Below are 23,641 nucleotides of genomic sequence, written 5' to 3'. Positions count from 1 at the left end.
GTGTTTTCATTTTCAATTCTTAGAATTTGAATTTCTCTTGTCACATTGGTTTGAGCTTCTAAGATAATGTAGAACAGAAGTGATAATAATGGGCGTTCTTTCTTATTCCTGGTTTGAAAAGAATTGTTTGATATTTGCTGTAGCTGTTTTTTATTTTTAATTTATTTTTGTTGAGTTGTAATTACACATAATGTTATATTAGTTTCAGGAATATGATATAATGATTTGGTGTTTGTTTAACGTATATTGATTAATGATCACCACAATAGGTCTAGTAACATCTTTTTTTTTAGATCCTGATTAAAATACAAGTTGATGTTGTCTTTTATAATTAGTTTGTAGATTGTTTTTGTGATAAGCTGAAAAAAAAAGCCCCCCCCACCAAAGATATATTTACCCCCCTGATCCCTGGAATCTGCAAATATTACCTTAGACAGCAAAAGAATGAAAATTAATCTATATGACAAAAGATGTGATTCAATTAAGAATCTGGAGGGGAGTTTATTCTGAGTTCTCAGAGTGGGTCCTAAATGCAATCACATGTATCCTTATAATAGAAAGGCTGAGGGAGATTTTGCACAGGTAGACAGAGAAGAGAGGGCCACGTGAAGACAGAAGCAGAGATGGGGTAATGTTGTTACCATTCCTGAACACCGGCAAGAGCCGGGAAAGGCAAGGAGCAGAGTCCCCTCTAGGGCCTCTGAAAGGAGATTTGCCCTGACAACAGATTTTTTGACTTCTACCCTTCAGAACCAAGAAAGAATAAATTTCTGTTGTTTTAAGCCACCAACTTTGTGGTCAATTATTACACCAACCATTGGATATTAATATTGTTTTTATTTAATAAATGATACTGAACCACGTCAAATGTATTTTTGGCACCTACTGAAATAATCATACAGTTTTTCTCTTTTAACCTCTAATTATGTGGATCACATTAATAAATTTTTCTCATGTTAAGATAACCCTACATTCCTGTGATAAACCCTATGTTCATGATGACTATGTATCTGTCTTTTCTGCTGATTCTCATTCATGGTGCATTATTTCCTTGTGCTTGATTATTTTTGACTATGTGATACTCATTTTGGGGAGCCCCTCCCAAAGATAGCCACTTCCTGATGTGCATGGATATATTACCTCACATGGCAAAAGGCAAAAGGAACTCTGAAGGTATAATTAAATTATGGGTCCTGAGATAGGGATAGTATTCTGTATTATCCAGGTGGGCCCCGTGTAATCACTGAGGTCCTTAGAAGTGACCAAAGAAGCAGGAGAAAGGAGGAAAGGAGTTGTGACAAGGGAAGCTTTCACATGGGAAGGGCTAGACTTGCCCTTGCCAGCTTCGGAGATAGAGGAAGGGGCCCCTAGCCAGAGAGTGTGGGCAGCCTCTAGAAGCTGTAAAAGGGCAAGTAGAGGGATAGTGTTCCTGGAGCCTCCAGCTGGAGGAAATACAGCCTGCTGACACCTTGATTTTAGCCCAGTGAGACCCAATGTGGACTCCTGACCTCCATAACTGCAAGATAGCAAATGTGTGCTGTTTTAAGCCACTAAGTTTTTGGAAAATTGTCACAGCAACAAGAGGAAACTAATATGTTCATTATCTTGAGAATTTATCTGCAGGGGTTCCTTAAGGCCTTAAATGAAGGAACAACCTTCCGGAGAGGACTTGTATTTACTTCTCCTAGTTACCTAGGGGCACTGCTACCCAGGGAACACTTTAAACTACATTGAGTGCTTTAGGTAATATACTTCATGGCCACAAATGCATATAAATATGAGGACATATACTTTTTATTATATCCCCCTCTTCTTGTTCTGTTAGACAAGGCCAATTGTCTCATAGTCTCCTGGGCTGGGGAAGAGAAGTGAGTTTCCTTCTACTTCCCCCTGACCCTCGGTTGTAACCCTTTGAGGGTCCAAGTTAATGTGAAGGGACCCTTCTGTTGAACGTCCCAACTTGGATGGCTTCAGGCTTTGACTTCTGCCCCCCTGTACCCCAGGTGGCTGTCAAAACCCAAGGTTCAAGTTTGCTTGGAAGGGAAAGTGGCCTCATGGCAAAAGCAATTTTAGGTTTCTCTCTGGTTCTCACTTTCTTTAGGTTTTGCCCTGTTTCCTGTGCTTTCCAAACTTCTCTTTTTTTTTTTTCTTCCTTTAAGCCAGCATCTTTTGTGGTTTCAGTAATAGGACCAGTTTGAACAACCTAGACCATCATATTCCAGGGAACCTGTTAAAATGTTTATATTCTGCATCTGTCAACCCCACTATCTAAACTCTTGGCTGGTATGATTCTGCTGTCTTGTGTTTTCTTTAGGCTCCCACTCATGATGCTCTGTCATCCTGTTCATTTGTTTGTTTCATTAAAACCGTATTTTTAATAAATGTTCATTTGTCAAACTTCTTTGGAGGTTAGGTGGAAGCTGCTTTCTTCTGGAGAGAATCTGCAGTTACTTTCTCAGTTACCTGGAGGCACTCCACCCAGGTAGCAGTTTCAAATTATTTCTTTGCTTGAGGTTTTGCACACCACCCAGGTATTACAAATTGGACCATAAACATGCATGAGGTCTGACATCTGGCTATAAATTCTCAGGGGGAATTTTTCCTATCCTCACTCAGCTCCAATGTTGAAACGGGCACATTTCCTTGCTGTTCCCACCTCCCACACCCCTCATTGATTTTCACACAGTACTTCCTTTTTATCCCAACAACTGTCAGAAACCCAGCTTCACAAAGGCATGACCTCATTGAAGGGAATGGAGTCCTGTCTGATACAGAAATTGTGAATTCCCTTGGGCTAGTAGTTCCTGTGGTGTTTGAAGTATTGATATGTTTCCCCGGACATTTTCTACGTCCATTCTGTGACATCCCTCCGTGTTTATTGGTGTGCTGCAGGACACCTTCAGGCATAGTTCCGGAAGCATGGCTATAACCTCTTAGCTCCTTTAACTCCTGTTTTATCTCTCTCCTCTTTTCACAGTAGACTTCTTGAAAGAAATTGTTTATAAATCATTCCTCATACTATGTCAATCTGATTATTGCCCCATCACTCTACTGAAACAGTTCTCACCAAAGTCACCAATGAAGCCTATTTATTAAATCTAATGAAAACTCTTAGACCTTAAACTATTTAATTTTAGGGCAACAGTTGATACTTTGACTACCCTTTCCTTAACATGCTTTTCTCATTAAAAAAATCACTCCTCTCATCTTGGCATGCCCAGTAGAATAGTCAAAATGCAAAAGTAAGAAGGCAGGGGTAGGTTGGCATTTTGCAGGAGACAAAAGAAAATCCTGGAAGTATAGTCCTAGAAACAAAAAAAGATGTATCCAGGAGTAGTGGACTGTATCACTGATGGGCACAAAAGGTTAATTCAGAAACTGAGCAATGAATAAATGGCAGTGCAATCAAGATGACCAAATCTACGGGGAGCATTATTTTCTTTGGGCAGAAATACCACTACTCTAAGCCTCTCTTTCCTGCCCTCCAAAACTGTCTTTCACTGTGCCAAACTAACTGAATTGCAAGAAAATTCTAAAGATTCCCCAGTCTACTACTATATTTCAGCGTTCAGGTTACTGTTGGGCAAGGGAAAACCCTGGGGCATATTTTCCCTATGTGAAGTCAAGGCAGCACAAACCCCTCTAGGCTCAGTAAGAGATGAAAACCCATTTCTCCTTATGAGAAAACTTGGTCGCAACTCCAAGTTGGCTTACTAGCTTTGCCAAAGGTTAAAACAAATTTCTACATGATCATGCTGAGCAGTAGAACATTCCTTCATTTTCCTGAGCTGCATTTCAGAATAAAATTGTGCATTTGACTTTGTAAACAAAACAGTGCATGCCCTTGGCCTCCCAAAATGGAAGAGTGGTTTACTGTTAGAAGTGGATCCAAATCACTTTGCAGAAAATGGAGACTGCTGGCAGTTTCCCCCACTGATTTGAGCCTGCAAGCTTTAAAAAATATTGGGGTACCAGTCTCAGAGCTTTGTCTACCACATGCACTCGTTTGCTAGGACTGGCATAACAAAGTACCACAGACTGGGTGGCTCCAACAACAGAAATTTATTTCCTCACTGTCTAGAGGCTAGAAATCTGAGATCAAGGTGTGAGCAGAGTTGGTTTCTTCTGAAGTCTCTCTTCTTGGCCTGCAGACAGCAGCCTTTGCCCTTTGTCTACACGTGGTCTTCCTTTTGTGTGTGTCTGCCTTCATCTCTCCTTATAAGGACACCAGTTATATAGGAGTAGGGACCATGCTAATGACCTCCTTTTAACTTAATTACCTTTTGAAAGACCCTGTCTCCAAAAAGGAACCCTTGTACACTGTTGGTGTGAATCTAATTTGGTATAGCCATTTCGGAAAACAGTATGTAAGTTTCTCAAACAATTAAAACTAGAACTCTCATATGATCCAGGAATCCTACTTCTTGTTGTGCCCAAAGTCACGAATCCCAGAAGACCACCAAGGAGCCAACACCGATGCAAAAGCAAAGAGCCTTTATTCGAGCTAGCTCAAGCTCAATCTCTCATCTACACCAACGCAGTGGCAAGATGCCAGAGAAAGAGCGCTTTTTCCCCAGAACAAAGGTTTTATGGGTTTCCCGGACGGTTTGGGCGCGGTGATGGCCGTGGCCCCGGATGATTGGCTGGGCCTGGGGGTAGTTGGGGAGTGATGAGTCGTGGCTTTGGTCAGTTGGCAGGGTCTAGGGGTGGTGGGTGTTCTTGCTGACTGGAGGGGAGAGAGGGACTAAGCTCCGATTGGGTGAAATAGGATCCAAGTCCCGATTGGCTGAAATAGAATCTGGGAGCTTGCCCTTTCACTTCTGAGTATCCATCCAAAGGAAATAAAATCAGTCTCTCCAATATGCATATTATGACTGAAAAAAAAAATCAATCTTGAAGAGATAGCTATATTCCCATGTTCACTGCAGCATTATTCACATAGCTAAGATAGGGAAACAACCAAAGTGTCCATTGGCAGATAAATGGATAAAGATGTGGGACATATATATATATATACACACACACACATAATACATATACATGTAAAATACATATATATGTGTATGTATACATATGTGTGTATATATACACATATAAATATACATATATATTTAAAATGAAATTTTATTCAACCATGATGAAGAAGGAAATTTTGACGTTTTTGTTAGGCTGGGGAGTAGGTGAAAAAGGGAAAGGGGAGGTATTGATCACAGGGTAGACACTTTCAGTTAAAAGATGAATACATTCTAGAGATCTAATGTATAGTGTGATGACTATAGTTTATAATAATGTGGAGTATACTTGAAACACTCATGTGTTCTCCCAAACACATGCACAAAAGTGGTAATTATATGAGGTGATGACTATGTGGGTTAGCTTGCCTTTGGTAATCATTTTGCAATGTATACATATATCTAAACACATTGCACTTCTTAAATATACAGTTTTTATTTGTCAGTCTACCTCAATAAAGCTGAGGGCGGTGGTGGAAATACTCCATCTCTAAATGCAGTCACAGGCTGAAGTACTGGGCACCAGGAATTCAACATATGAATTTGGGGAGGCACAATTCAGCCTATAACGCCAACCAGAACTGCTTAAAAATAACACACAAACCCTTGAGAACCTTCAGGTTTAGATTAAAATCTATAAAAATTAAGGTATAATGGATATAACCTAGTTTTCAGGGTACCATGATTTTACTAGTCTCATTGTAGGCATTAAATTTAGTGTAAAGATGTCAGCTTAAAACCAAAATAGATACCAGAGAGATGTCTGCAGTGTTTATTCAGTACTGTCTAGGAAGAAGGAGAACTTAAGCTTGGGTATATGTTGTATGTTGTGGGAAAGGTTGTAGAAGTCTTAGTTATTAAAGTTCCTTTTTACCATTTAATAATTCCAGGCAACTGTCAGATTTCTAGTTTCCCAGACACCTTGATGTGGAAAACTTTGACTTGAATAATAGACAGGAAGATTCCAATCACTTGAAGGAGATATAGATAGCAAATTTTCGCACTTGCTTTCTGGGGGTATACGTGTCTTTTGTATGTTTGCCTATCATTAGTTTGTCTATGAGTTTCTTATCTACTCTGGCTATCTTGAATTGAGTTATTAATTTGCCAACTTCTGAGGGGACCCAATGATCACAAGGTATTGTAACTCTGTGAGGCTTTATTTGGATGGCCATCTTGATGCCACCTATTATTGTGCCCTCTTATAACAGATATTTGTAGCAGAAAGTTAGGTTGAGTCTGGGGATATGAGGAAATTCATTTTTGGGTAGGATATCCTCTTTTATCATGCCCTGAGCCCTCTCTCATTCTACAGCATCAAAACGATTTGGTTTCTTTTTAATAATCTGAAATGAATGAAACTTCTTATAGTTAGCACAACAGCTGTCATTTCACAATAGCAGCATAAAACTTTAAGGCAGGCAAAATATCCCCTTCTCACAAGCAACTTGTCATAGTGTTTATTTGGAAAGTCTGGACAACAACTGAAGTTTATGTCTAGGTTGAGCAAATAACTTGGGTCAGGAGTGTAGGTGTTAGAAGGAAGGATTCATGGTGAGAGAGAAAGACATGAATCTGCTGGTTTACTCATTGGGGGGCAAATGTTTATTTTAATTCAATATTCAAACTATAAAGCCTGGAAATTCAGGAGTTTTTCTTGATCTTTGACGACGACGACGACTACTACTACTACTACTACTACTACTAATGATGTGTTCTGTTTTACTTTTAGCCCTTAAAGAACAACCTCTTAAGCAAATAACAAAACACATCTATCAAATTCCAAATTCCTACTTAATTTAAGTGGAGCTGTAAAATGTTTACTTTGTACCTTCAGTATCTTATGATTCTCTCAGGAAATCTACTTGGTTTTGGTATCAAGTCTGATGAATTATACTGTGTCCATTTAAAGAACTGAGATACAAAATTACTGCATTATTGAAAAAGGGCAAAATCATTATTTAAAATCAAACTCACAATCGCAGCACACTAATATAATTATCTTTTTTAAATATCATTTTGTGTATCATTTTGTGTATAGTGTATAACTCTGTGGCATTAAGTACATTCACTTTGTTGTGCAACCATCACCAACATCCATCCCTAGAACTTCTTCATCTTCCCAGAATGAACTCTCTATTCATTAAGCAGTAACTTCCCATTCTCCCCTCTCCTCATCCCTTGGCTGCTACTTTTTGTCTCTATGCATCTATTCCAGGTATCTTGCATAAGTGGAATCATACATTTGCCTTTTTGTGACTTGCTTATTTCATTAAGCCTATCTTGAAGGTTCACTCATGTTGTAGCATTTGTCAGAATTTCCTTCCATTTTAGGGCTGAAAAATATTCCGTGATATGTATGTACCACATTTTGGTTGTCCATTCATCCTTCCCTGGACACTTGGGCTGTTGACAACCTTTTAATTATTGTGAATAGTGTTTCCATGAACATAGGTGTACAAATATCTATGCAAATCCCTGCTTTCAGTGCTTTTGGGTTAATACCCAGAAGTGGGATTGCTAGATCATATGGTAATTCTATGTTTGATTTTTGAGGAACCACCATACCATTTTCCACAGTTGAATCATTTTTATTGGCTGTATATATTCCATTTGTTTCTATGCCCTAACTTACTAAATCATTCCAGCATGTTTCCTGAGGAATCTCAAGGTTTTACTTTTCCTATTGGATGGAAATTCTGATTTAGACAATGCTCCGGTTTTTGCTCCAGTTTAAAAGTAACTGATAATATATATATCATTACTACTAATAGCCAGTAATTGTTTTTCTTAGAGCACCTCACAACTCTCCCATGTCTAAGAAGTGCCCTATCCACAGGAATATGTATGTCCTCTCTAGCTAGACGTGTTTTCCGCTGTGGTAGCTACTAGCATATTTAAACTCGAGTCAGTGTTAGTGAAATAAAATTAAATTCATTCCCTTAGTTGCATTAGCCATATTTCAAGTGCATAACAGCCCTATGGAGCTACTACTACTGAACTGGGCAGCACAAATTTAGAACGTTTCCAATACCCCAGAAAGTTCTATAGTAAGTGCTGCTCTGGTCTGTTTTTGACTCTGACCTCTTGGCCGTGGCTGACTTAGAGCCTGTGTATTACTCCTAAAATGATTAACGATAACTACATTCAGAAAAGAATGAAGTAAACTCTAGAATGCGCACGTCATAATTTATAATCGGGTATCTCTTTTCTAGGGGCAGGAATCTCCTGCCCACTCTTTCCCATGTCAATCATCTTCAGAATACGAGTTAGTGGTCTTAAATTTCTTGATCAAATTCCTTTCCCTTCCCTTAGGAATTTGGAACTGAGAATGAGAGGTTTTCAGTCAGGTCCTCTAGGTGTTTAGAACTATAAAACGAGGAGCAATAGTTATATCCCACCGTATAAAACAGGGAATTGGATAAAGCAACAGAAAGAGAACTTAGGCAGGTAGGCAGAGTAGGCTGCCTATTTTATTTTATCTTATTTTCTATATTCTGGTTCAGGTTCCTTCCTTGGGCCATTTGCATTCCTGACTTTGGAATCAAGAAAATCTGCATCCAAATAGTGGATTCTTTCATGCTTAAACTAGCTGGAATTGGTTACTGGGAACCTGAATCCTAATATGCACACATTCATATACCATAGATGTGGACACTGACCCTTTCATATTGTGTAGCTATGTATAGTTGTGCACAAACTTTGTATTTATTCATTGCACTGGGCCACCAGACTCCGTAGTCTTCTCTAACATTTCTGTATTTTTTTCTCTTGCTTCTCTTCTCAAGAGTACTTAGGCTGTCCTCCCCCCCCCTTTTTTTTGGTCTCTTTTCCTTCCTTTCATCGAAATATGCTGTCTGCTCTTTCCAGGTGTGGAAGCTTTATGAAATCAATCATGTAACATACTAACAACTGATTTTATTAGCTTGTATTGCATTTTAATCTCTCAGGCTTGAATAATTCAGTTAACATTCACTAATAAATGATTGAATAAGTAATTCCTCATAGGCCAAAGTGGTGAATGTTAAGCATTAGAATCTGGCACGCATAGAACTGAAGGGGATACTTAGAAAAGTCATAGTATCCTACTTCAGATGGATGGATTAGGAGAGACCTCTTGCAGGAGGCAGAAAGTATGAGTCAGCTATGAAAAGAATGCGAGCAACAGCACCCCACTGAGGGAGGAAGCACATACCAGGATCCTAGGCAGAAAAACGCTTAATGTTGTCAAGTAACAGAGAGGAGGCTAGTGTGGCCGAAGTGAAGAAAGCAAAGGAGAAGCAATGTGAGCCGAGGTGGAGGAGGGCTTCAAGCCAGGGCAGGAGGTTATGATTATCTGAAATATAACGGAAACATTTTAAGATTTAAGCAAGGGAGTGACTTGATCTGACTTGCACCTGAAAAGAAAAAATCCCTCTGGATTAAGTCTGGAGAATGACTTCGAGAAGGCAAGCGGGGGACCAGTTAGGAGGCTACTGCAATTGCTGGCAAGAGATAGATGGCTTGGCCCATGAGGACTGGAGGCAATAGAGAACTTTATGACAGCATTTGAGATTTTGAAGGTAGAAATATAATTTCTTACTGATGAAGTTACTCCTTTTACCTTCTCAATAGCCAGTCCCCATACTGAAACTGTCAATGAAGGTGTCTCGGACACGCTAAACAATGTGCAAACCCTGAAAAGTCAAGAGGGCCTTTCCTCAGTATTAATGACTCTGGGCTCAGCTCTACGTAAGTACCTTGATTCCAACAGTTCCCCAGAGTACAATTCTGCCATTTTTCTCCCTTCCCTTTGAGCGAACTTGGGAGAGGTGATTTACCGAAAAACGATTGTAAGCAAGGACAGCGGAGTTTGGGCTTCAGTGGTACACCCCTAACTTAATTCCAATAAGTATTCGCTTTTAATTTGGTATTAGTTATTGTACATCGCACGAGGTGAAGAGAAGGCATTTTGCTGGCAGCATCTCATTTGATTTAGGTATACTGTATTCACTCTCTTTCCCCAAACAACCTAGGGCACATGCCTTCACAATAATTTACTTTCCATTATAAATGGGTTCCCTTTCTCCCATCCAAGTCTTGTGCGCATGGGGACCCGCTTCCCGCCACACAAATGCACTTATTGTCTGTACCACACTAGCCCCTTTGGATTTTATGCACCGTGCATTTCCTGCACTCAGCTGCTTGCAGGCTGCAAGCGTGCTTTGCTCGTTCCCCTGCCCCCACCGGATCCGAAGCTTTTGTTTCAGATGTTTATTCCGGGCGCTATTAAAATGCTTGGGCATATCGTTAATAAGTAAAAGAATGACTAGAAACTTTTCTTTTGGCTGTTAACCTTTTAGGCTACTGTCCAGTGAAGTTCAAAAGGCAACTGAAACCAGCAGCTCGTATAAAGGGGCCAATCTACACGGAAACAACGGAAACGTGGACCTTATTTCCTGAACTTGTCGCATTGAGGATATTTAGGCTTTTCTTAGCGCAATGCTTTGCAGTGGCATCCGAGGGCGGGCCGAGGGGCTCCACCGGCCACCCGAGCGGCCTTGCACGGGGAGGGGGCGAGGCGCAGGCCCCGCGGCCGAGTGGACCGCGACCTCCGGGTGGCGACGCTCTGGCCCGCGTTCGCTCGATGGTCGCGCGCCGCCACCCGGGCCCGCGCGGTCCAGTCGCCAGGGGGCGCGCTGACCGGCGGCGCCGATCTCCGAGCTGCGCGGCCCGATTCGCGTCCGCCATATTGGATGCCGCAGCCGCTGCTGCCAGCGCTTCCTCCTCCGTCTTCGCCGCGCGCGGGTGGTTCCTGCGGCCCAAGCGGCGGGGAGGTGAAAGAGGAGTCTGACGGAGGAAGCGGGTGGAGAGTCGGGGGGACGGGGACAGACGGGGGACGACCGAGACCGAGTGGGGCGGAGAGAAGGCGCCGCGGCCCGGCCCCTCCCCCGTCGGCCCGCCCCGGCAGCGCCTGTGTTCCCTAGACCGGCGCTCCGCCCGCCCTAGCGGCCATGCCCGGGCCTCGCTGCCCCTGAGGGAGCCCTTCCCCGCCGGCGCCTGCCTTCGCGGCGCCCCTTCCTCGTGGCAGCGCCGCCACCCCCGGCCCGCGCTCTCCGCCCAGCGCAGTGGCCGCCGCCTCTTCCGCCGCCGGGCTCGGGGCCTCCGCGCCGTCAACATGGAGGCCGTGAAAACCTTCAACAGCGAGGTTGGTATCGCAGTCCAGCCGCCCCTCCCGCGCACACTCCCCCGGCCGGGGTGAGGCCCGCGCGAGCAGGGTGGGCGCGGGCCCGGGGGTTTTTCCAGGGAGGGGCGAGAGGCGGCCTAGCCGAGCCCGTGGGGGAGGGGTGTTTTTCTGCCCCGGCGCCCCTCCCCCGAGTCGGAGGGGAGGGCCGGGGAGGGCCGCCCGGGGCGGAGGGCGGTTCCTGTGGATTCCGCGCCCCGTGGAATGGCTGCGGGGCTGGAGGGATGGCCCCGTTGGGCCCTCCCCCGGAGGCTCGGGCTGGGCCCGGGGGTCAGCTCCGCGCGGCCTTGCCCGCCCGCCTCTTTCCTGGGCCTGCGGGATTTGAAGTGCACCCTGGCCTGCGCTGCCCAGATCTCCCCGGGGCCTGAGGAGGCGGGCGCCGACGGGGCTAGTGCGGCTGCAGAGCCTACAGGGTTGACGATCTGTGGTCACATTGCGCATAGTGTTTACATTGGAGGTATTGTTGGCTAGGTAACCTGCCAGCTAGGGACTTGTGCTGAGAGGATGGTTGGTCGCGAGGAGAGATTATTTCTACGATTTCTTTTATTCTTACTCTCCTCTCCTCTAAGCATCACGACTAAAGACTCAAATGGTAGGAGGAAGAGAAGCATGGAAAGAGGAAAGATGCTGGGGAAGCATTTCCTCGGGCTCATTCATATGTCAAATCTAACACTGGATTTTTAGCAAGCAGGTGTTCGCTATTTAACTGAAGTTTACTAGTCTGAATATCAAAGATATACTTCTATAGAATGTATTTAAAATTTTTTTTTAAAACTCCGACTTAAATAGACCTTAATGCAAAACATTAGACATAGCAAATGCATATCTGTGCAACCATAATTGTTCTTATCTGTATGCCTTAGAAAAAAATATTTTAATGTGATGTTAACAAATTTCGCATACATTTTATGAACATTTGATGTGGAAGTGCTAATACTCTCTATTCAAGAGTATGATCAACAAAATCTTAAGTGTTCCCCTCTTAAAGTACCAGAATTTTCTGTGATAGTTCGAACAGGACAGTGCTTTTAAAAGATGTTTTAAAAATTTCTTTCTTTTTTTTTCTTTACTTTTCTCCTTTCTTTCCTTCATTCTTTGAATAATTGGCATTTGGGAAGTTTAGCAAAGAGGCTAAAAGTTAGGATATGGACTCTCCATGTTAGAGTAGATAGCGACACAGTTATGTGAAAGCAAGCACTTTTTTGTAAAGGATTTTCTTTTCCATTTTTCTTTTGTTTCACCACTTGATAATGAGAGCAATAGACTTGGGGGAATCTTTGCAACTTTTTAAATGAATTTATAGCTGATAATTTGGGGGCAAATTATAAAATTTGCTTCTTCCCCACAATAAAGTGCTTAAGATCTGGAATAAAAAAATAGTTAATGATACTGTATATCCTAGTTTATGATAATTTCACAGATGCACAGAAAAAAAAAAACCCCAGCTGTGTAGCCTTTTTATTTGCTACATACAATGGTATAGAGTAATAGAATGTTAACATTTTAAAAATTATATCTAAAAAGGTTCTTATTTGAGCTGCAAATTACTTGATTCACCCCAATCCTTTTTGATGGGTGCCTCTCCTTTTTGTCTAGGCCCCGGGGGTGGGGGGGTTCCTAATACGGATCCTCCCATCACTCCCAGTCCCCCCTCCCACCCCTATCCCCAGGTTTTAAATAGGACCTCTCCTAGTAGTTAGAAACAAGGGATTAGCCCCTTGGTCACTAGATAGCACAATGGAGTTAAATGTTAGCTGTTTTTTCATTTTAATAGTGACATTAAGGATAGGGGCCTAACTTTACATAGCTGACTGTTCTACCTCTTTTCCACATCTAATCTTTATAGGGACTTGAAATTTGGAGTAGTAGTCCCATTTTAGTGTATGTGGCACTCTCTCCTTGCTCCCTATGGATTTTGAAGAACTTAAACTACCTTATTTACTAATAATATGCCAAAACTTCACCATGTTTGAAAGTAGGATTAACTTAAAAGCAATACAGAGTCAAAGAGTTGAGGAAGGAAAATACATTTGAAGAAGATTCTGAACAGAAGAAACTACAGGTTCAAACACAAAATACATAATGTTTTTTCTGAATTGTGAATGTTTATAATGCTTGACACAGTAAAAACCTTGTTACATGGGAAATAGTAAAATAATATTTTTCATTAAATCTTGTGCTGCAAAGTGCCAAAATAAAAAAGAAGTCTGAATTACAAGATTAGGAGAACAGAATGTTTCAGAATGTTTACCTAACAGTGAATTTGGCTTTTAAAAGTATTTGTCCTTGGGCTGAGCCCACCAGAACTTTGTCTGCTAAATTTAAGTATACCTTTGAAGCATTGAATTGTCAAGAAATTGTTTGCTTTATAAGGCATTAAAATTTAGCTCTAACCATAATCATTAATGTTTGTTAGCAGATATTTTGATACTTAAAATGTTAAAAATATGAAATACTTAGCTTTTATGGCTTGCTAATTCTCAGATTTTTCAAGACAGCTTCTCTCTCCCCCTTGGAACATTGGACTGAAAACAGGAACGTGCTGACATTTTAAAGTTTAGAGGTTTTTTTAATCTGCAAACCATGGATGAGTTTCAGTCTGAAATCTGTGACTTTATGTAGGATGTGTACGAGTCACGGTTGGTGTGTAGCCCCCTGCCCTTCCCGCCACAATTTCTCAAAGGGGTTCTGTGGCCTCCCCACTCCCTTGTTCAAAACCATACAAGATCCTTTCTGCGGTAAATTCCTCTTAGTAATCATGAGTTCAGTGAAATTAAGGCTTGAGAGTTGATCTCAGTATCTGCTGTGTTAATTTTGTGGGACAATCATCATTTCCAGTTGACTGGAGCGCAGCAGTGTCGTGGGAGCTGCATGCCTGTACTCTGTCCTTAAGAATCATTGTGTGGAGGCCATTATGGTAGGGTCTTGTTTTTGAAAAGAGGGAAAGGAGAACAGCAGTGCATGACCCTTTGCTTAGAAAATTATAACTTAATTGGAGAGGGCACTTTCATAAAATAGGAACTCTTAATACATGGAAAGTATGATTCTGTTATGCATGGTTATGCTTAGACAAGAAAGTAACTTGAGGTAGATTTTTACTTGTGTATTGGATTCATTTTTAATTTTTAAGTACTATAAAACAAAATAGCCCCAATATCATTACCACACTTCAAGAAGTTAACAACAGATCTCTACCGTAATCAAATATCAGCCAGTGATCAGTTTTTTTTTAAACATTCTTTGTGTAGGTAGTTGCATTACTATAGTTTTTTCCCCCATGATCCATTTTTTTTGCTGCTCTGAATAGCCTGAGTAGGAAGATATAGGAACACATATGGAGGTATGGAATGTGTCAGGAAAATTACTGCAATTTTTTTCAGTTTGCAAAGATAAATGCAGAATTATTTAATTTTTGAATTTACCGTGATTCATAAATCCTGAAAGAATACTAGTGCCTTTTACCGTTTTAAGGATTCTTAAGTTCTTAATGTTGTTTGTCCTTAGGGTCTTTTGGTTAGTTAGACGGCTTACTGTTTAAACTGTTCTGGATACAGACTTTCCAGAGTCACTTTAACACCCAGTACATTTTCCTCTTGTATGACTTGTCTTTCACATCAAAAGTGAAATCCCGTTTCTGTTTTACTCCCAATTTTGTATCCTGTATTCATTTGCTATACAGGATTTTTTATAATCTTTCTACCAATATAGAGTGGTAGACATGGCTTGGTAGAGAACACTGGAAAAGGTAGAGGGAATAAAAGCATGTGAAGTTTGTTCTTTATTTGTACATTTCCCCCTTGTGTTCAGGAAAAAAAATTTATGTGAAGCAGGTATAAAACATGACATTTTTCTTCCATTTTCATCCATTAGAGAATCTGGTGAATTATATCATACATACAGCCATCTTTTTTGTTTCTACCTTATGAAAATCGCTTAAAGATGTGGTATACTTAGTGTCATAAAAGAAGGAAGCCCCTGCTAACGCCCGACCTCAGTGATTTAAATTGAAGTTTCTCAAGAAAGCCTTGGCACTAGTGTATTTTGGGCTGGATAATTATGTGCTGTGAGGAGCTGTTCTGAGTGTTGAAGGGTATTTAGCAGCAGAACTCCGGTCTCTGTCCATTAGGTGACACTAATGTGACAACTGGAAACATCTCCAGATACTAACCAGATGTCCCTTTGGGGGCAAAGTCAACCTTGGTTGGAAATCACTGATTTAGGTCCCCTCTTAGACTGGCTTAAAACACTGTACTTCCTCTTCGAGTGATTATTAGTTTTAAGCAATTAGTAACAGTCTTTCCAACCAGACCATAAGCTCCATGAGGACAGTGACCATATAGCTTCATATCCTTGGTATATATAGCACAATGTGTAATACATAGTATATGCTAAATAAAGGTTTCTTGAATGGATGAATGATACACTGGGTAGTGAATGTCCTGGACCAACTATAGTTAACATTTCTGGACATTTGATTTTCTTCTCTGTTAAATAAAGGACTGATTTGAGATTATATTTAGGTTCCCTGTTAGTTGGAAGATTCTTTGACTAAATATAAAATTACTTTTTGGAGGACTTTGTATAAGCATTATCTTGAAGGACATTTTATGGTGCTGTAGGAATATAGGAACTTAGATGGCAATTTTAAAATGAAAACTTCTGATTCTTTTATAATTTTTGCTTAGTGGGGAGAGTTGGGAGGAGAGTATTCCATTGAAGGTCCCAGTTAGATTAAATCTAAGTTTTATGTTTTAATTATGCTATTTTTAAATTTTTTTTCTTATTTTTCAGTTTAGAACAACATGATGTAAAAGGTTTTTTTCCTTCCCAATATTTAAAAATTTAGAATGTAAGAGTAATTGAGATTGATAATGATTTTGAGACTGGATGATTTGAGAGTGTTATAGTCTTTATCACCCAAGATTAAATATAAAAAAATTTTGGCAAGATTGAAATCGATGTCATTGGTACAGCTTGACCATTTTATTCAAGGCTAGTGTTAAGTTACAGTACTTTCAATTGACATTTAGGGGACATGTGTTGTGCATTCCTCAGTCTCCTAAATAATCATATTTTATGATCACTTCTTTTTTTGAAGTATATTTGGCTTGGAATTAGTGATATTACTGCTTGTGCATGTAATTTCAGGTATCTCTTCCTAGGGCCAGTTTTGCTGTTAACTGGACAACTTCTAACTCAAAATGGTATGAGAGAATTGTAAACAACCTTGATGTTGAACACTGGCTGAGCTCCTGAACTCTTAAGTGAGCTCATTTTATCTGGTTTTGTTTTCTCAACATTTTTCTCTACTCCTCTCTCTCAGGATTGTGCCTCTACTCCTGCTTGTACAGACTGCTTTTCCAGCAGCATGGACACAAGAAGCATAGTAAGATGATTATAACCCACATAAGGCAGGCCCTTTGGAAAATACTAGGCTTAAATTGGTAGTGAAATGATGTCTTGATTATATGGGCAGTATTTGGGAAGCAGCATAAAGTTTTTCAGTTAGAATATATTAGTGATCTTTAAGATAACATAGGGAGTATGTTGCATTTCTTCACAAAAAAATAGGTTAAGAACTATTGTGCTTAATACAGAAGTTATGTATAAACTCTTGTTGCATTTATTTGTATTCTGCTTCACATAATTTCATGTTTTTTTTGGTAAAAGGAATGTAACATTACCTAATTAACTGAGTAAATTGCAAACCTTAATTTGATGGTTGGAAATAAAATACATCTTTACTTTTGAGGAAGTTCTTCAATGTGTAACATGATAAGTCATTGACAGTTATGCTATAGGAATGGGGAAACAAAAAAAGGCTGAATCAAATTTTTTATTTTCAAATTATAGATGGCAGATTTTGGTAGAGGTACTATTATAAGGGAAAAAATGATGAGAAATGTTTTATACCTGTGATTTCTTATCTGAGTTAATTCTGTCTCAAGTTTGATAGTAAGTGAAGCATTTACTCTTTATGATTTTGGTTTTATGCATTTATTTCATCTTTCTGCTTCATAAGTTTCTCCTATACCATATTTTAAACTCAGAGAAGGGTATGTAATTGTGTTATGGTATCTATTGTAGGTCAGGAAATATCTTAGGAATTTTGACATTACTGTATTTAGTCAGAATGGCAATATAGATTATTTGTTGCTTTTTAAAGATATGTAATGGCTATTAAATTAGTGTATGCCAAGTTTGTTTTTAAAATAATTCTGCAATTTAATATAATTCATGTAGGTTGATTTGACAGACCCAGTATTTCATTCTTTCATTCATTCTTTCATTCATATAACCAATACTTAATGTTTAACATATACAGGTACTTTTTATTTATTGGGATAATTGGTAACAAGACAAGCAAAAAGCATAACCTCTTGGAGTTTATGTTCTTGTTCTTGTAATCTGTTGTCTTTCACCGCACCCGTTTTGCTGTGCGACCTTTCTGCAGAGCTGGTGAGGTGGGTATGCATTACCCACTCGGCTTGCTGCTTTGCTAGGGTTTGTGTCAATACAGCACTTCTCCCTTCAGGCTCTGTTCTGCCTGGTCTGTTCTCAGCTTTTTGCTTTACAGAGTCTAAATTACTTAACTATCAAAATAGAGATCGATCAAGTAGACTTATTTAAACAAGAATATGATCTTATGTTTTTAATGATGGGAAATTACAATGAGCTCTACATTAACTTTTATTTTATACCAGATTGTCTATCATGTATGAAAAAAAAAACCTCCATTTGGTATTTTGGTATCATAACTATTTCTTACAAAGTAGTACAGCTTTAAGGATGTTTTATTTTGTTAGTGAGATATTAGTCTCCACATGGAAATGATTAAAAAACTTCATTGGTGACCAAAGCTTTATGAATTTGGAGGAGTAATTTTTATTTTTAAAACAAACTTTTCTTTAAGTACATGATTGATGTCTCTTATAAACACTTGTTTTCTGAATTTGATTAGATTCCTCAGGCTTATCTGAGTAGATTATGAGTAAAAGATGAAGTAATATTTTAGTGTGTAGAACTTGGGAAATGATCTAAAGATCTTTTTATGCTGGTTCACAGTATCTAAAGGTTGACGAGTACATCTTAAACTAATACAATGGTATATCTCAACTATATCTTAATTTCCACACTCCCCCCCCCAAAAATATTAGGTTGACCAAGTCCTAGCAATAGCTTTCTTTAATTTAGTAAACTTTTGATACTATAAAGTTTTATGGTAAAAAAAAAAGATACAGGTATTTGAATTGATTGAAATATTTGAGTATATAGGTGAGAAGATTGTTGAATAAATTATAATTTTTATAAATCAAAATATGTAGCAAATTTGTTGTTTCTGTAATAGCTGTTTGCTATGATGAAAAAATATCTGGCTTGTGATTTTTGAAGTACTTTTTATTTACCGATTGTTAGAAGTTAGCTACATTATAAAATTGGTGTTTTATGCTCTGCCTCTGTTTTCCCCAACCATCATCACGTTTCAGTGGATCTTTTAGGATAACCTTGTAAGAAAAGTGGAATAGGTGCTATCCTCATTTTAGAAATGACGAAACTGAGGCCTACCATTCTGATTTACCAAGGAATTGCAGCTTTTTAAGTATTAGAGCTGAGCTTAGAAGGACCCAGGTCTCAACCTCTAAGATGTTTTTCTTACTCTTTTGTATAAGACGAACCTATCACGAGATTTTTCATAGTTCCTTTTTACTGGCTTAATGTACAAATATAAGTTAACTTAATTTTTTCCCATTTTTTAAACTTTATTTTTACACCTTCAAATTTACAAAAAAAGTTGCAAGAATGATAGAATTTTTGTGTACACTTATCCTAATTCCTGTATCTAGTATGTTAACTGTGTTTGCGTTCTAATTCTCCGCATAGGAGACTTTTTTTCTGAACAGATTGAGAGTAAATTGCAATTGGTAGCGCTTTTTACTGTTGAATATCTCTATTTTCTAAAAATAAAACAAAGCAGGACTTTCTTTTATATAACCATAGTACAATTACCAAAATCAGAAATTTAACATTTGTAGTACCATTGTCTGCAGACCTTTTTCAGATTTCATCGATTGTACCAGTTATGTCCGTAACAGAGTACATCCCACATCACACTCTGCATTCACTTGTCTTGTTTCATTAGCATCCTTTAAGCTGGGGCAGTTGGTTATTACTCTTTGTTTTTTATGAACTTTGATGATATTTGATGGAAATAGACCAGTTATTTTTAGAATTCTCTTAATATGGATTTGTCTGCTGTTGCTTCATAATCAGGTTCAGGCTATGCATTTTTTGGCAGGAGTACTCTATAAGCAATAGTGTCCTTAGGAAAAGAATGATGTCCATGTATCCCATTAATAGGGATGTTAACTTTTTTTCTGCTAGGCTTCTCCATTGGAGTATTACTATTTTTCCCTTTGTAACAATTATGGGGAACTAGCTTTGAGACTATGCAAATTCCTTGTTACTTATCAAACTTTAACCCATTTGTTTTAGCACCCGTTTAATTCTTGCCTGAATCAGTACTGAGATGATTGCCAAATAGTGATTTTTCTAAGTCTGTCCTTTGTTTTTTTATTATTTGGCATTCTGTAAGAGCTTTTCCTTCTCCCCATTTATGTATTTGTATGTGTAACCGGATCAGTATGAACTTACTGATTATTTTTTATTCACTGGGGTTTTGTAATGCTTAGATAGATTGTCTCAGTTTTGACCAGTCAGAGCTCCTTCAGATTGGCTCCTCTGTCCATTTGAGAAAGAGATGTTATCTACAGCTGCATCTTTAAATTCTCTTCTAAAGAAAACTTACCATGAATTTCATTTGAGAACTTGTCAGTCCCTGATACTCTCCCCTTTGGGATTTAGCTTTTCTTTTCTTCATATAAATATTAACCAAAATTGAAGGTGTTTGTGTTTCCACCACAAAGTGCACTTGTAAACTGTATATAAAACAATAGAATGTAATATAATAAAAAGACATAAAGAACTGCCAATTTGGATATGCTATTACTGACGTGTTAAATGGTTTCTAAAGAAGTAGCCTGGACTGTGATGTAGTTCTGCAGTTCTGGCTATAACATATTTTTAGAGGAACTGTCTACAAAAAAACTAAGAGAATAAAGATACTTAAAAGTTATCAGGACAACTGAGAATTATGTCCAATCTAAGCTTATACATTTTTTTTCAATTTTATTTTCCTTCTTTAAGTTTCTCAATGTAGTAATATAGCTTTAATGCTGGCCCGAGCTTCAGCCCCATATACTTCATCACCTCACTTTTGAGTAGTAGAACCTTCCCATCAATTTCCCTCACTTTTCCTCTGCATTTGATATTTAACTTGTGCTCATCATTTTTAAAAGCATTCTCTTACGTTCTTGTTACAAGATAATTCCCACCCCAACTCTGGAAAGCCATTTCTCCAAGGAGCTCTAGTTTCTTCTAGTGCGTATGTATTAACAGGTTGAGCTAGAAATTTTATATATGTATGAGCATGCCTATATGCATACACAGATGTTTGTTTTTTTAGCTATTTGGCTATGTAAAACAGCCATACGTGCATTCAGATAGCTGCAAGTCCAGTCCAATAATGTGGGGTTTATTCTAGCCTTTCCTCTTTACAAATCTAATTCCTTTCTCTTGACAGTGAGAAAACTAGTTTCTGTTACGCACAATATACTTACTATTTGAGCATCTTGGTATACAGAGTTGTTTCAGAATTGCTAAACCCTTTGTCTGTGAGAGCAAACCTATTAACTAGAAATTACTATTTGTTTATAGTTCACTTTGTTTAGCCTGAGGGTGGGTATATATTCAGAACACTGTGTTCAAACATTTCTTGGTTAGTTTTTTTCCCTTAAAGTACTATTCATTTGAAATATAATTGAGTTTTTTCTCTTCGTAGTCTGTTCTGTTTTTTCCTACATCAGTTTTGCTACTATGTAAAACATTAAACATAAATTAACTTCAATTCTCCTTTTACTTTTTTTAGCATCTGTATCTATCATAATCAGTTATGTTCTGGTCACAAAAGACAAACAAGAAAAACATTTCTATAACATTCTTCAAATCAAATAACAAGCCAAAATTCAGAGACGCAGATATGGAGAAGATTAGGTGAAAGATCTCTTTTCAGTAGTACAGATACGATTCACAGGTTAAAGTGTGTATTCAAAAAGCTTTCATTCTCTTGTGAATGGAATCTCCATTCACACGGACTGGTAGACTTGCAATAAAGGACCAGATAGTAAGTATTTTAGATTTTGTGGGGCAGTTAAGTTCTCTTTCATATACTCTTGTTAGCCTTTCATTGTTATTTTTAAATGTCCATTCTTGGCCTAAGGCTCTACAAAAATAGGTCATGGGCCATACTTTGCTGGCCCCTAACTTTGAAACCTGAGAACTTGATTAATAGCATGCTACTAATAAATCTGAATTAAACTTGAGCAGGAAGATTATTCCTTAGAGACTTTATGAGGCTTATTTCAATATCAAAAACCGAAACAAAACAGTTTAGAGCTGTGTTAAAGAAAATATTCAACAAATTTTCCGAGTGCTTACCCCTATGTGAAGATACTTCTTAGGCTCTAGAGATTTGGCTCTCTACAATAAACAGGCCACAAAAAAAACCCATGTTAAAAAAATCTCTGTCATGGAATTTGTGTACTGGAAATGTTTTTTGCTTTTCCTTACTTAGTGCCATTTTACTTACCAAAAAATGTTTTCATATTAATTACAGAGCAAGCATTCTTGTAAACTTGATTAAAAAATGCAGCAAAGGGAGCAAACGTTAAGAAGTTTGGCTCATTGCTTTCTGGCTGTCCTTTTTTGTGGAGTGGGATTTTTATTTGAAAATGACTTAGTTATGATGCTTTCAGTGTGTAGTAGCTACATTAACTCTCTACAGGAAGACAAGTTAAAAACCTCATTAATTGGGACAAAGAACCCATACCTAAGTACATCGATGTTGTAGACTATTTAAAAAATATTACTCAGGTACATAATAGTAATTCAGCTAATCTTTCTTTAAGGCTTGTTAACTCTGGGGAGAGGAAACCCTGGGACAAAATACCTATAAAACCGAAATCAGTCAAAGGGAGTAAAGTTTAAAACCCATTTATTGCTTACAAACTGCAGCCCGGGGCCATCTCTTTCCTGTTCAGGCAAGCAAGACTTCCCCCTAATCTCGCAGGTTCAGATAAGCCCTTGGTAGCCTAGGTAATTACCCATTGATATGGAGATGAACTACTTCTTGTCACTCCTGAGGAACTCTTGTTGATACGAAGATGCACTAAAGCCAGGTGAGATACTCTGGAAATACTACAATTTTATCCACAGGCTTTAACAAGTAAATAAGAATGATTATTAAAATACTGTCCAAAGTTAAGGACCACAGTGAAAATAGTTGCTTATGTAGTTGTCTCAAAATAGGGAGAAAGTCTCCTGATAATACTAATATTAATATTGGTTAACCTAATAAAAGCCCAAGAACTATGTGCAGGTTATTGTGCTTGTCCCTAGCTAAATATCAACACCTTTCATTATAAGTCATCAAAATGAGTTTTTACCATGTTATATGTTTGTTGCTCAAATGACTTCTGTCTCTGAGTTTTTGTGTTTAATAAACCAGTAAGTGTCCCCCCACCTTTTTTGTTTAAGTATCTTATGAAGGTTTCACATGAACAATATTGTGGTTTCAGCATTCACCCATGTTAAGCCCACTCATTGCAGTCACTGGGTATCAGAGTAATAAGATGCTATAGAGTCATGACTTGGCTTTTCCATGCTATACTGCCTTCCCCATGATCTGCCTATATTGTGATCGTGAATTATAGCACCCCTTAATCTGCTCCCTCCCCACCCCGACTCCCCAACTCCACACCTTTGGTAACCACTAGTCCCTTCTTGGAGTCTGGTGGGTCTGCTGCTATTTTGTTCCTTCAGTTTTGTTTTTATACGGCACAAATGAGTGACATCATTTGAAGTACCCTTTTTAAAAAAAAACTATTGAAATATGAGTAATTGCTTTTATAAGGATTATTAACATCTTTGAATATTTTTACATCAAGAAAAGTGGTTGTTACTTTTACCGCAGTTATTGACCAAAGTTTTCCAAATGCTTGTTGCCATCTTGTCTCTTTTAGGAGGCCTATTTGCTTTTCTGGCAATTAGATTGTGACCAATTTAGCTGAAGAGTATTGAAGTTCTAAAGTTGTTGGCCAGAGGCTGCCACACCATTCCATGTGCAAATTTCCCAATCAGTACTTGGATTCACTTGCAGAATGAAAAGATTAGATGTTTCAGGGCTAGAGCTGTAGCAGTTAATGATTCCAAATAATTCTGTGAAGGCTTCCTTTATTTTGCTAGTACATGTCAGACAATTTTTTCATTCTATTTTAATAGTAATACAATT

At 38.7% G+C, this 23,641-nt stretch overlaps 1 protein-coding gene across 12 annotated transcripts in view; it reads left to right on the top strand.

Moving 5' to 3' along the window:
• The first annotated feature begins 10,610 nt into the window (after positions 1–10,610).
• Positions 10,611–23,641, top strand: part of SCAF8 (SR-related CTD associated factor 8) — a 196,476-nt gene continuing 183,445 nt past the window's right edge. For 9 of the 12 annotated variants that reach the window (XR_005025059.2, XR_008992719.1, XR_005025062.2 and 6 more), the window contains exons 1-2: positions 11,020–11,199; positions 16,559–16,621. Coding sequence is in view for 3 of the 12 variants with exons in the window: in XM_036886732.2 (XP_036742627.2) it covers positions 11,170–11,199; positions 16,559–16,621 (93 nt within the window). In the remaining 9 variants the exon portion in view is untranslated. Of the gene's footprint in view, positions 10,865–11,019; positions 11,270–16,558; positions 16,622–23,641 lie in introns of those variants that run through there. The other 3 variants (XM_036886735.2, XM_057489079.1, XM_036886733.2) reach the window with 3 other exon arrangements.

Source organism: Manis pentadactyla, chromosome 12 (genome assembly GCF_030020395.1).
Source record: "Manis pentadactyla isolate mManPen7 chromosome 12, mManPen7.hap1, whole genome shotgun sequence".
NCBI lineage: Eukaryota > Metazoa > Chordata > Mammalia > Pholidota > Manidae > Manis > Manis pentadactyla.
Note: the sequence above shows the minus strand (reverse complement) of the source record. Positions and strands in the feature narration are given on the sequence as shown.